Source organism: Macrobrachium nipponense, chromosome 24 (genome assembly GCF_015104395.2).
Source record: "Macrobrachium nipponense isolate FS-2020 chromosome 24, ASM1510439v2, whole genome shotgun sequence".
NCBI lineage: Eukaryota > Metazoa > Arthropoda > Malacostraca > Decapoda > Palaemonidae > Macrobrachium > Macrobrachium nipponense.
Genome location: NC_061091.1, coordinates 7,571,062 through 7,585,665, shown reverse-complemented (window position 1 = coordinate 7,585,665; position 14,604 = coordinate 7,571,062). Strand labels below are relative to the sequence as shown.

The following is a 14,604-nucleotide window of genomic DNA, read 5'->3' as shown; positions in this document are numbered from 1 at the left end:
GTTTCAACTATATGTGAATTCAAGATTTCATAAAATATTTTACACATTAAACCATTGTCAAAGCTGGAAAACAAATATTCTGTGGATTGTATTCCTTAATTGTTGGATTTTTGGACATTGTTCTATAACATGACTCTCAGTCTGAATTAGGCCGCATTCACACAGACGTTCGAGCGACTTGTTTCAATTGCTAGTTATGTACAGAGTGCAGACAATCGAAAGCGCGTGAAAGAAATCCTGTGCAGATCATTCATGACATCCAACCCGCCAGCCAACCGCAACCCCCCCCCCCCCTTAAATATTGTGCACGTCAAACGTAGGATTCAAAACTTTTTATGTTCTACATCTGGAGGCATTAGAATTGTCAATTTATTCATGAACTTGATTAACTAACCAGGACTCACCTCCTACTCCATTACGAATCATATCTTGTACATACCAGCTTACCAATTGGGTCACCAAGAGCAACAACAGTATTTATCATATGAATGAGAGGATCGTCATTAAGTGTATATCTTTCTTTCCACGTTTTGTTAAAGAACTTACTATGTTGTCTCTGTTTAACAAGGTCAGGTAAGATGGGTAGCCAAATTCATTATAACATACAATATTGGGTGTGGTTTGTCTTACACGCAACAATTCTTTCATTGCCAATTTATACAATTTAATTACTGGTTTAAGATCAACCCCTATCCATGACTTGCATCTATATAAGATTGTGGACGTAAAACCAAATAAATGAACAAATGAGATCGACCTACGGTCTTGGATCTCTCTCTCTCTTAAAGGAGGGTAAATTAGCCGCCATCTTGGCTTGCGTAAGTTAATTTACACCTATAGAGGATGTCTTTTTACGGGATGCTCTATGAACAAGAGTCCGTGCTGGCATAAGGCCAGCTTAATCTAAACCAACAACGGAAGATGTCAGTTAGAGAGGTAGCCAGAAATTCTTGATCATTTGTTCTTTAATCAAAAGGAAGTCTCCATGGAATTTTTTTTATAATGTTTGACGCATAGCTTGGCATCTTTGAGATTTATTACAAGCGATTAAGGCACCCTGAGAACCTTTGATGATATTTGTTCCTTATATATATATATATATATATATATATATATATATATATATATATATATATATATATATATATATATCCTTATATATATATATATATATATATATATATATATATATATATATATATGATAGCAAAGTTAAACACTGTATCCGTGTTCTAATATGTTGTAGGAAGCCCACTAAAATTTTCAATTTTTTCCAAATTTTAGTGGGCTTCCTACAATATAATGAAAAACATGAATATGAGCGATGGTCTTTTTAAGATGGACGAATTGTTGAAAAGCTTTAAACTTGATGATTTAAAAGTGAAACGAGTTGTTAGATATTTTACAATCAGATAGTTTTGTACTGTGATTTGTAGTAACTGCATAATTCCGCTAGGTACGTTTTTTGTTCTGAACAATGTTTATTTGCATACTTAAGTAGGTTGTTGACTTGTTTCATTGTTATTTGTGGCCTCATGTTGCTTTCTTGTGTAAGTTGTCCTCTTAAAATTGTTCAGTACCCTGAAGATGACTTGGGAATAAAAGTTGAAAGTCTGGATACCTCCTTTCATTTTCACGTGAGGATCTCTTATATACACTCACCCACGGGACCATTGTGGAATTGCAAGATATATATATATATAATATATATATATATATATAATATAATTATATTATATATATATATATACATATATATAGATATATATATATATATATATATATATATATATATATATATATATAATGACTGGTAAAAACTGAAAAATTCTGTAACAACAGAATTCCATCTAATAAAAGGAGCCCATAAAAACACCAAAATATAGAGAGAAAAGTACTATATTTCAGAGACTGCTGTCTCCCTCTTCAGGTAGATGAATGAGAAGAGTTTACAAAAAAAGGTGGTATTTATACCAAGAGGTCCATCCACAGGCAAGCCAATTTAGGTCACCCCCGCTGATAATCTTCCTTTAATCTTCTTCAGTGTTGGTTGAATGAAAACCTTGTCGATCATATCTGAAATCCATGCTCCTTTTGAGATGTTCATTGCCTGCCTCTCTTTTATTAAGGCCGATTCCATCATTTGACTCATGTACCGGCAGTTGCTGCTATAAATTACACGTGACAAATTATCATTCATCTGCCTGAAGAGGGAGACAGCAGTCTCTGAAATATAGTACTTTTCTCTCTATATTTTGGTATTTTTATGGGCTCCTTTTATTATATATATATATATATATATATATATATATATATATATATATATATATATATAAGCGAATACCACAGGAAAATGATAGTCAGAAATCCAATGTCTTAGTGAAAACGAAAGTGCTTGGATTTCTGACTATCATTTTCCTCTGGTATTCGCTTATTAAATGAAGTCACGTGCATCTACTGTGATTTTGTTATGCTTATATATATATATATATATATATATATATATATATATATATATATATATATATATATATACACGCTATATCCTTACCATTACCTACGTAAATATCCTACCTTTGCATGATAACTTCTGTTTCTTCATTCGCTGGCACTGGGTCCCTCTAGGGTAGCCCATAAACATAACTGATCAGATTAAGGAAAATTAGTACCATTGTGTCCCAGGTTTATTGACATCAGCCGATAAAGCAAATTCCGTAGTAATAATGGATGACGTAACTTGCCGCATAAATGTTAGATTTATTACGTAAGGGTAGTACTTACACGAAGTTAAATAAAAACAGCATTGATGAAACAATGAGTTATTCAAGCGAAAAATAATAAAACCTTGTTACTGTTTTCCAATAATCGGCGTTCTTATATCTATGAAGCTTAGAGAAAACGTATAAAAAATAGTCCTTTGAGACCAGAATAGAAAAATAGGTTGGGGCTTATGTTATCCAGCTCATAATTTGGGTACTTTCTACAATAAAGCTACGAAAACGTTATTTACAGAAGTGACAGGGAGCCAAAATTATCAAAGATTATCCTTTGTTTAGCTTGATTTTTTAGGATTTTAACTCATAATTCATTGTCGAAAATATTTAATGTAGATGCAACTTTTTCCTAAAATAAAACTAAAAACATGCGTATATAAAGGGCCACATACACTTAACGACATTCTGAACGATTGTCGTTATCGACTCACACACACACACACACACACACTATTCAGACAGTATGTTTGTTTGTTTGTTGGTGTTTTGACATTGCATGGAACCACTGGCTATTCAGCAACGGGACCAGCGGCTTTATATAACTTCCGAACACATCGAGAATGAACTTCGATCACCAGAAATACACATCTCTAACCCCTCGGTGGAATGCCCGAGAATCAAACTCGCCGCCACCGAGGTGGCAGGCCAAGACCTTACGATCACGCTACTGAGGTGCTTTCAGATAGTAAAAACAATCTCGGCACTTTTTTCAGTCTGAATAAAGATTCTGTTTCGGGAAGACATGGCATCATCTCTAGAAGAGATATGCACAACAGCGTTATATCAGCAGACACACACACATTGAATGACCTGTGTGTGACCGTGGCCACCGAAGACTTAAGTGAGTAAGTCGCAAGCCAGCAACCTGTGCGTGACAGATTTCCGCTCAGATCGTTCAAACCCCGAAACTCCGCCCAGTTTTACATTCAGACAAACCCATACACAGTGTTTTTGCGAACGATACAGACAACCGTTCAGTGTATAGGACCCTTAAGGAACTGTCCTCTCCAGAGTAGTATCGTTGTTGACATCATAATCCCATGTTTGGACTGTGATTCGCCTTACATTGGCCTGAGAAGTATGGACACAAGGGTCAGAGTAAATAAACAAACATGAAATGGATGCTTGATTTATTAAAAGCTGAATGCGAAGAGGAAGAAATGCTAAGGAATTGGGAGGAGAGTCTAATGGTATATATATATATATATATATATATATATATATATATATAGATATATATATATATATATATATATATATATATATATATATATTACAAGCAGAATGGAGATGTCATGGATTGTGGTAACTAAAGAGGAATTAGCCTAACAGATCATGGATTGAGAGTTTTACAGAGAGTAGCTACTGGATGAGAGATTAAGAGATAATTGTAAAGATCGGGAAACAACAGTGTGGATTCAAGAGAGGAAGAGGGATGGTGGATGCCATCTTCATAGTAAGACAGCTACAGGAAAATAGACTAGAGGGAAACCAGGAGGTCTTGTGCATTCATAGACCTAGAGAAAGCATGCGATAGAATTCCAAGAAAAAGGGATGCTTTGGTGTTTAAGTAAAGTCCCAGAAAAGTTGGCGAGGCTGATCGAGATAATATAAAAGGAGCACACAAAAGTGATAACAGCAGTTGGGGATACAGAAAACTTTGAAGTTGGTGTTGGATTACACCAAGGGTCAGCATTAAGCCTATTTTTGTTTGTGCTGGTCATGGATGTGTTGAGTGAAGCGATCAGAAATGAAGAGCTGTGGGAATTGTACGCCGATGACCTGGTGATTACTGGTGAAAATGAGGAGGACCTTCAGAGAAGGGTTGAAGAGTGGCAGGAATCTTTAGAGAGGGGTGACTTAAAGGTGAATGTAAATGAAACAGAGGTTTTGCTGAGCAGTAGGGAAGATAGAGACAGAATAGTAATACAAGAAAGAAGAGGCTCGATTATAAAACAGAAAAGTTTAAATACTTAGGATCTACTTTAAGCCAAGAGGGAGGATGTGAGGCTGAAGTTGACAGTAGGCTAAAAGCTGCATGGGGGAAGTGGAGAGAGGTAGCTGGAGTGATATGTGATAAGAAAATGACAATCAAGCTAAAAGTCAAGATATGTAACACAGTAATAAGACCAGTGTTAATGTATGGAGCATAAACATGGGGTCAAACAGGGCCGGATTTAGGGGGGGCCAAAGAGGGCACCTGCCCAGGGGCCTCCACATTTTAGGGGGCCTCAAAAAAAGGACTCAGACTTAAATAATTTTTAATTTCAGTAAATATATAAGGAATAAAAGTTTTTTAGTCAGGAATAAAACAAAATTGTGGATATTTATGATTTATCTTTTTTCATCACGGAAAACTACAGTAAAACCAAAGTAAAAAAACGTGATATTATTTAGATTTATGGTAATAAAACATGCTATTCATTTGAAATTGCTTTTCATAATCTTTTTATACTCGAGTGTACAGAGTCAGAAGAGATCATTTTGCACACGTGATTAAGATGACCAAAATTCATTACTGGCAGGACCGGCAATGATGATTTCCCGGTGGAGCTTACAGCGCCCCCCGCTGAGGCTTGCTTCGCTCGCCACCCGCCTCAAGGAGGGTGGGCCTCCACACATAGATTGCCCAGGGGCCTCCACATGCCTAAATCCGGCCCTGGGGTCAAAGAAGAAAAGGAGGAAGTAAAGCTTGAGAGGACAGATGAGAATGCTGAGGTGGATTATGGGAATATCACTGCTTGAGAGATTGGGAAATGATGAAATAAGAAGAAGGGCAGGCTTAGTAAAGATTACAGAGGTGATAAGAGAGTCACGATTGAGATGGTATGGGCATGTGTTGAGGATGGATGACAAGGAGGGAGTGATGAGGGCTTGGGAGGAACCTGTTAGAGGAAGAAGATCGAGAGGGAGACAGAGAATTAGATGGCGAGATAAAGTGAAGGAAGGTATGGAGAGAAGAGGCTTGGTGGAGGATGATGCCTTTGATAGAAGGCAGTGGAGAAGGCACATCAGGCAACCAACCCCTTAATGTAGGGATAATGGTGGGAAAGAAGAAGTAAATCAACAGAAACAGTTGATTCTTTTCATGTACTGTAGTACCTCATTGTGTGAACTGTGCAAAGAAGCATTTCATTGAGTTGCTATCAACAAAATCTCAAAGAGAAGGGATAAAAAAATCTCAAATCCCTCATCTGGAATAGATTGGTTCTGAGTTTGCACCATGAATTCAGGCAAAAAGAAAAAAATAATAAATAAATAATAAAGAAAAAAAGCAGTGAGAGAGACCCACCCTTTTGAGTGCTGATCGACCAAGATAGCACAGTTCATGTAACTCCCCCAAACTTTTCACCGAGGCCAACACGAAGAAAAAATAGTCTTGAGGGTGAGGTCTCAAAGGGAGCCTTATCTGAGAATGAGATATACATCCTTCTCTGGAAGTTTTGTCCAAGGAAGACAAAAATATTTAAAATTTCCCATTAGCATGGATAATGCCACAGACATGGAGACATCCAGCCTCTTCAGTCTAAATCACTGCAACAAGGGTGAGCAATAGCTATTTTTCCAGAAACTGAGAGGAGCTTGCGGTGACAGAGGTAGATGAGGAAAGGTGCACAGATGCTCTGACCGAAAATATACCCTTTGTGCAACACTAATCACAGAAGATGGCCCACTTTCCTTGGGGAGGATGATGTCCTTGAATGGAATCCTGTTTCCATCTCAAAGGACTCATATTACTCATGAATCTGTTCCATTCACTTTGCCAGTTGCAAGACAGATAACCCCCTACTCGTGGCAGCAGAGGAAGGGAATCACCACTCTGAGCAACTCCCTCCCCTCTTTTTCCATTTTCCTCCATTTCTAGCCACAGCTGGGGTAGATGGACAAAAGGATTGAAAAGACTCCCCACCCTTCTTTAAGAAAGGTCTGGGTTTCAGAAGAGCAGGCTTCTTCATGACCACAGACATCAAAGGCATTGCTACATCTGAAGCCTAAGAGCAGCTGCCTTTGCCCCCAAAGCTGTTTGACAGACACTGCATAACTGATCAGTCTTAGGAATCTGATCTCGCCTTAACTGTTGTCTCCATGCTACTCTTCAGGAAGAGTAGCTTGAGAAACCCGCCAAGAAAAGAATGAGGCACCATGTGTCTCCTTCTAAGAATAGAGTTCACCCATGCATTAGCACACTGGTGTGTGAGAAAAGTAAAAGCTTTCCCTCCTGAAGATCACCCTTGTGTCCCAAGATGAGATACCTGTCACTACCAAGTCTGTCAGCATGTTCAACCATAAGAAAAGTCATGAGACAATTCCCTGATGGGGTCTTTCCAGGTGTAGGTTATTTGTCAGTCAATAGACTAGAAAGTCCAGCTGCAAAAGTAGCCTCTGCATACTGTGCAGTACCTCCTCATATGCATAAGGAGCAGCGGGAGTAGTTTGCTTTATCTGCTAGATGCCAAGGAACTCCTTGACCTGCAGATCAAGGTGTTCCCTTCATCCAAGACACTTTGAGCTAGGTAAGACCATTGCAACCTTATTGATAGTCTTACCTTAGGAGTATGTCCTAAGAAAAGCTCTATAGATGAGACTGTCAGCAGGTAAGAAGCCAAGGTAGCTTCTCTAAAACTGAATGAGTGCAATAATTCCCTAAAAATGCTCCTCCCAGGGTTCTGGAGTGGGACTATCAGGATATCTTTCAGTGGAGCTACATCCTCTACAGACAAAGGGGATAGCATGCCATTCTTGTGTTCCCTTCATTACTTTCAATGTCAGGACAAACAGAGAAAAAGGACAAGATCCAGCTGAGTTGCTGTACTAACACTGTTCAGCTCTAGACTCTCCCCTTCCACTACCACTACATATTCAGTATCCACCATACTAGTGGACATTGTAGTAGAGCAAGTACCTACACTGCCACTCTAATGTGTGGCAAACTGGATGTATGATATTTAGGGCTAAAGCCCAGGCACTGGGGCCAAGAAGGTCCTTCAGCAAACTGGAAACATAAAAAGCAAAAGAGATCATTTAAGATCTTTTCCTCAAGTAAGAATGCTTGGTGCACTGGAAACATAAAAAGCAAGAGATCAGTCAAGATCTTTTCCTCAAGTGAGTATTTTTCATAGCTAATAAACTTGCAGTTAACATAAGGATAAATCCTCTGGTGCCAGAAGATTTATCCTTATGTTAACACTGCAGGTTTGTTAACCATGAAAATTTGGAAAACATGCATGAGCAGAGGGGGAAGATAGTGTACTTTCTCCTGTATGATCCCTCAAGGAGGCACAGAGAGTATATACAATATTTGAGCAAGCAGGGTCCAAATACCTCACACAAAATGAATGGGTTGTGCATGCCATTCTGTGTGCCTCCATGGAGGCACTTGGAGAGGGGTTTGCATTGCACAACCATGCACACCCCGTCCTAAGACCAAGCATGTGAAATGCGAGTAGAAAGAATAAACGCATGAGCCCAGGTCACGTTTGAATGAGGTGGGAGCAGACCTCTCATCTTAGCAGGCAGGCAGGTACAGCACCACCTACCCTAAGAGAGAAGTGAAAATCCTGCACCAGTGACCATGAGCCCCACTCTCCACTGAGAAGGAAGAGTTTATGTTAGAGTCTGCCAGGGTTGCTTGATGAGGCCTTACAATTCCCCTTATTTTTCTTCCAGTGCATCAGGACAAGGAGGAAGACTAAGGTGAACTCAACGACAATGAGGAATACTGAGAGCAGAAAGTATGCCTAGTAAGCATTTCTCTCCTTTCCTCTCCTGAATCTTGCCAGTCTTCAACATGTAAGGGAAGGTTGAGGCTGGAACATGAAGTACCAATCAGAAGATCTGCCACTGGAAGGACTACTTCAACAGGAGGGTACCCTTCACAGTAGTTGGAGAAGCTGGGGCAGCCACAGACACGACAGCAGCAGACCCTACAAAAGAAGGTGATGGAGTCAGCTTTTCCTCCTCTGCCAGAATGTCAAGAAATGGCTACTAAGATGGACTATACAAGGGATGTTATGCATGGCTAGGTCTTTTGCAAGTACTCCACAGTCATTTTCTTAGTACCTGGAATGCTGAAATCAGATGAACCAGAAGGTGAGACAGCTGTTGACAGTGCATGACTACCAACAGCTACATTGTCTTCCAAGGAGAGGCTGTGGCCAGATTTTTCTGCTTGAGTGCCATCCCTTTGAGGGAGGGTTGCACTATTAGCAGGCAGAGGGTTAGGAATGGAAGGAGAAAGAAAATAACCAGAGGGATGCAGGGGCATAATCCCTAAAAGAAGCCAGCAAACTGTTCTTTTCCTTCTCTCTCCTCTTACTGAACTTCTCCCATTGTGGGGAAGACCAACTAGCACATTCCTTACAAGGGAAAGACTGATTACATGCCTTTCCCCTACAGATGGTGTAATGCTACTGGGGTGTACCGTTGCAGGAGACATGAGAAACCTGTGAGGATGCCCACAACCCAAGCAACAGTGCTGGTCACATTTTTTCTCCTTTTCTGAATAAAACACAAAAAGCAGTAAACTATTCAGCCAGCATTCAACAACTATGAGACAGAAAAGAACTAGCACAGCACTTCTACTCTTCCTGGCCATCAAGGAAAAAGTGAGTAATGATGTAAGGCAAGTGAGACAAATTGCTCGTTCGGTGACCACTTCAGCTCGCACACCAGTATAAAAGGTGATGGTTTGTATGTATTTCTGTGGATGCTTGCTGCAACAAAACCAGACACCCCTTGTATTCTTTTTAACATAATACTTTGTAATGTATTTACATTATGTATTTGTATTCATAATGCTATAAGTAAATAAAATGTCTATAAAAGCTTTTATTTTTTCATGTGGTCTATGAGTCCAGATAAACATTTTCAGCATTCCATTACATACCCATCATGTTCAGGATTATGATTTACAGAAGCCAAGGGTGAAGTTAAACCTTCATTTTTCTTGTCTTCCTGGGAAAGAAAACATTTGCTCCAGTCGGTGTTCCTTTTGCCTGTGATTGAATTTACACTTGCAATTATAAGCTCTTAATTAAGGCCAAGGGACTATCCTTTTACAACCTTAATCTGATATACACATTAATGTATGGGATGCAATTAGGTCGGTCACCCTACACCTAGCATGATCATTCATCCAACCCCTTTTTAAGTCCCATGTGATCTATACACCATCCAGGTAAGTACATGAACAAGCCACATAGAGCCCCACTTACCATTGGCTCAGCTTTCCCCATGCTGGCACCTCCTGACAATTCACGTGCGACTGCCTAACTAAATCAACCAACTATATATATACTTTCTACCAGCTAATTGATATGGGCTATTAGACAGCATTTGGGATGCTACACTACTAAACTACACTAAAGCAAAGTTAGATATGTAGGTAAAACAAGATTAGCGGACACTGAATCCCATGCCAAGTTACACAGCGGTGTAACTGACATTCAATCTTTTAAACTAAAACAAAAGATAAAACCACCACTTAAATTATATGTAGGCTTTCAAAAACTATTATATTGAACAGGAAAACATTTTTGCACAACTACTGAATCCTGAGACATGAGTATTTAAGGTTTTTGGCTGCCATATTGGATACCATCTTTCTTTATATGTGCTATATGGAATCTTTAACAGAAATACATTTTACTTTTACATGGTGACTCTTTCTAAAATGTGCATAACCAAAACAAATGCATAAAAACACGACCAGATGAATGAGTCTCATGTTAAAACCTTGACTAGCAGCCATTTTAGAATTTTGAGTGGACACCCAGTAATTTTCATTTTCAAAAGTGGCCTATGGAAAAGATATGTACCAAATTTCATGCTTGTATGTATCATTAAATTAAGTATTTTAGTGAAAAAATTACTATTTCATCTGCTACACTAGTAGGCTTGGCTAAAACATGAAGTTTATAAATTACAGGTACTCAACATTTTAACAGCACTAGTGTCTAGTAAAACCCAATATTGTTTTTGAAGTTTTATATTTGTTATAGAGTATAAACAAAAGAATGTTTTTCATACATATGCCTTTTTGAATACTTTAACCTTAAAAAAGTTATATAAAACCACAGTACTGAACATACATAGCTTTCCATCACTGTCATGTGGTAATTTCCATAATTGCTTAAAATTATGCTTTGTGATCACGTTTTAAAAGTAGTACTATATATGAAATCGATATACTGTCCTCTACAACCATTTCTGTATCTTAGAAACTGTTTCACAACAAACCCATTTCTTACAATTAGCTCAAATTTGTGGTCTGCATATTTCCTGAAAAATTCATTTCCAGCTAGTCAGCTACACTTCACGTACACCTCATGGATCAACTGGTTCCCCACTGTGAAGACCTTTATTATATCTAGCATGCTGGTGAAGATGAAAGACATTTGCCTTCTTAGACATTTTGGCAATTTTTTCTAAAATTATTTTCTTTAACCATGAAGACATTAATTCTTTTCTTATTGTTTTCATTTGCTAGTACATAAGTAAAGAGATTTTAACAAAAGTCCATGCAGTTTTTTATCGCCAGTTGAGTGGAACTTCACCACATTTTTCGAATCATACTCGATTGATACTTAGAGGAAGGGAAGTATACTATATTTTAATTAAGTATACTACTTTTCCTAGTTGATCTGAAAGAACACTAGGTATATATTTGTCAATTAATACAATATTATCCTGACCTGAAGTGCTTTTGAATGGTGAACCCTACTCAAGGTAGCCTGGAAAATGGCACTGTACCCTTCACTTTCTTGACTGGAATGCAGTTTCTCATAATATCAAACATTTATCTTCGAGTGCATTCCGTAGCTGCATAAAGGTACCGAACTTTTGTAAACTATTCTTGAAGATGACAAGTGACCTGGATATTTTTATTGGGATCTGTTATAGCACTAGGACAAGTTTATGTCAATTGAAAGTTATTACTACTATCTTTGTACCATTTACTGAGTCCTCTATTTTTCATTCTTCATTAAGTACAGCCCACTTCTAAGTTTCTCCCAAGAGTACCCTATGGACTTGCAATTTCAACTTCCTAGTTTAGATGTTACTGTCAGGGTCTCAGCCTTATAGAAACAATGTTGTTTTCCTTCACATCCATTATCTCTATGAGCTTTCAGAAAAATGCTTCATTCAAGTCAGCCAATTCATGGGATTTAAGCAGTTCATTCCCTCTCCAAAGATGCTATTCAGATCCAGTAAGCTTTTTCCTCCCAACCCTGCTGATCTCTTGCAGTTTTATGCTGACTATACTAAAAAGTAAGGCCTTTATATGCTAAGAACCTCAGGATCTGTGAAGCAAATGCACAACGTTGCTGACCAGCCAATAATTTTCTTTGGGTCATGAATAAAATGTCTTACAGAATCTGCTCACCACAAATTTGAGCTAATTATAAATAATGGGTTTTTATTAAAAAATTTAACTTTTAAAAAACTAAATTTTTGAAGGATGGTTTTGCATGCATAAATTTCAGTAATTGAAAGATATATTCTATATTAGAAAATGTTCTTTCTTAATGAATGACAAGGAATGCAACTTTCATCTCTCAGTTCACTTGTACTCTTAAAATATCCTCTTCCACATAAATTGAATCTGAATGGTGTCTTATAACTGAAGTATCTTGATGCTTCAGATGATCCTTTTTCACACAGAGACCGGAAAAGCTTTCATCCTGTGTGAAGGGTCAAGTGAGTTTTGAGACTACGTCTCTGACAAAACGCCTTTTCACAATAACTACAGACAAAAGGTTTCTCCCCTGTGTGAATTCGCATATGACTTTTAAGGCTACTTTTCTGAGAAAATCCTCTTTCACACACAGAGCAAATGAATGGCTTCTCTCCAGTGTGAATTCGCATATGACTTTTGAGACTGCTCATCTGAGAAAATACTCTTCTGCATTCTGGGCAAGTGTATGGCTTCACACCTGAGTGAATTTTCATATGTCTTCTCAGCAATCCTCTCATAGGAAATCCTTTTCCACACTCAGAGCAAGCAAATGGGTGCTCTCCATTGTGAATCCTCATGTGACACGTCAGATTAATTTTCCGAGAATAGGATTTCTCACACACACTGCAACTGAAAGGCTTCTCCCCTGTGTGGATTCTCATGTGCCTCCTGAGCATCCCTCTCACGGCAAATCCTCTTCCGCATTCGGTGCAAGTGAACGGCTTCACTCCCGTGTGAATTCTCATATGCTTCCTAAGATTGCTTGTCAGAGAAAACCCTCTCCCACACTCAGAGCAGAGAAAAGGCTTCTCTCTAGTGTGAATCTTCATATGATCTGTGAGATTACATTTGCGAGAAAATTCCTTCCCACAGTCACTGCAACTGAAGGGCTTATCTGCAGTGTGCATCTTCATATGTTCTGTAAGCCGACTTTTCCATGAAAATACTTTTCCGCACTCACTGCAAGCAAAGGATTTATCTGAGTGGGCTTTCATGTGCATCTTGAGATTATTTGCATTGGTAAATTCTCTTCCACATTCAAGACATGCAAATGGCTTCTCTCCCTTATGAGTCAGCAAATGAGAGTCAAGATGCCATTCCTTATCAAATTGTTTTCCACATTCATTACATGCAAAAGGCTTCTCTCTAATATGAACTTCACGATCGGTTTCCGGAACCTCCATCTGTGAGCATTTGTTTCCACTTGCACGAGATGAACATTTTTTCTTTTTAGTATGAATTTTCTGGTGGCTTTCAAGACTTCCTTTGTGTTTCTCAGTGGACTTAAAAGGTATTGTACAACTATCTTGGGTAGAAGTCCATAAATCTTCAGTTTCGTCTTCACTGATTTCCTCTTCAGAACTTTGTTTTTCGTCCTCACTCTCTTTTAATTCAGTTGTACATAAATATTCTACACCTTCTTCATATAGTCCTGGCTCTACCTTGACTTTAAAAGATGGATCCATATGCACACTTTCATATATTCCAGGTTCTGCCTTGACTTTCAAGGATAGATCCACACTTATTGACTCATCTATCCCTGGCTCTGTCTTGATTTTCACTGATGGGTCCAAAGACAGAGAGCTGCAATTATTTGTTGTATCACGAGCATCCAAATCTTTTTCATGATTAATGGAAGAAAGATCTTGGCTTTCATGACTGTTAGGGAAGAGTGAGATGGGGTCTTCCACTTCCACTTTAATAGGAAATTTTGGGGTATGTTCTGAATTCATTTTACTTTTTTCCTGTTCTTAAATACTTGTAGTACTGTAGTCTTTGTTAATAATTTGACAACACTATTAGATAAATATCAAACTACACTTCAAATCTTCAAATAATACACTTGGAAAAGACATAACATAAATCATGTTTTTCCTAAACATTAATTTACCAAATTCTAAATCAGATGACATTCCCTTAACATCTTAATTCCACATGAAATACTTTTACTACAAAGTAATGACTACGTTTCAGCTTTATTTTTTTCAGCATATACTAAAATTAAACAAAGAATGTAATAACATTGTTATATAACGAACAAAACCTGTGGTAATTTACATGCATGATTTTCCATTGAAGATATAATGGCAAGAAGAAATAAAAGTTACAAGTTTATTTAATACATTTGTGGAAAATCTCCTTAAAAAGAAAACTTTGGACTAAGCTTTTGAAAAAATATCTAGAGAACATAAGTGACCTTAGTCAGTGGTACCATAAATCTGAAATACACAAATGTATTAAACTGGTACAGATAGTTTACATTTTGGAGAAATAGAATATTAGATGATTTCAGTACCCTTGGTGCCAGAGTTTGATAATTAACTTCTTGACAGGAGAACTCTGAAAATAGAGAAAACAATTCATAATTAGATA

The 14,604-nt window shown here is 37.9% G+C and overlaps 1 protein-coding gene across 1 annotated transcript; it reads right to left on the bottom strand.

The window, feature by feature from the left end:
* Positions 1–10,745: 10,745 nt before the first annotated feature.
* LOC135205407 (gastrula zinc finger protein XlCGF57.1-like) lies at positions 10,746–14,604 on the bottom strand. Its single transcript, XM_064235933.1, has one exon. The coding sequence runs from the start codon at positions 13,962–13,964 to the stop codon at positions 12,453–12,455; it is 1,512 nt and encodes a 503-aa protein (XP_064092003.1). The 5' UTR covers positions 13,965–14,604; the 3' UTR covers positions 10,746–12,452.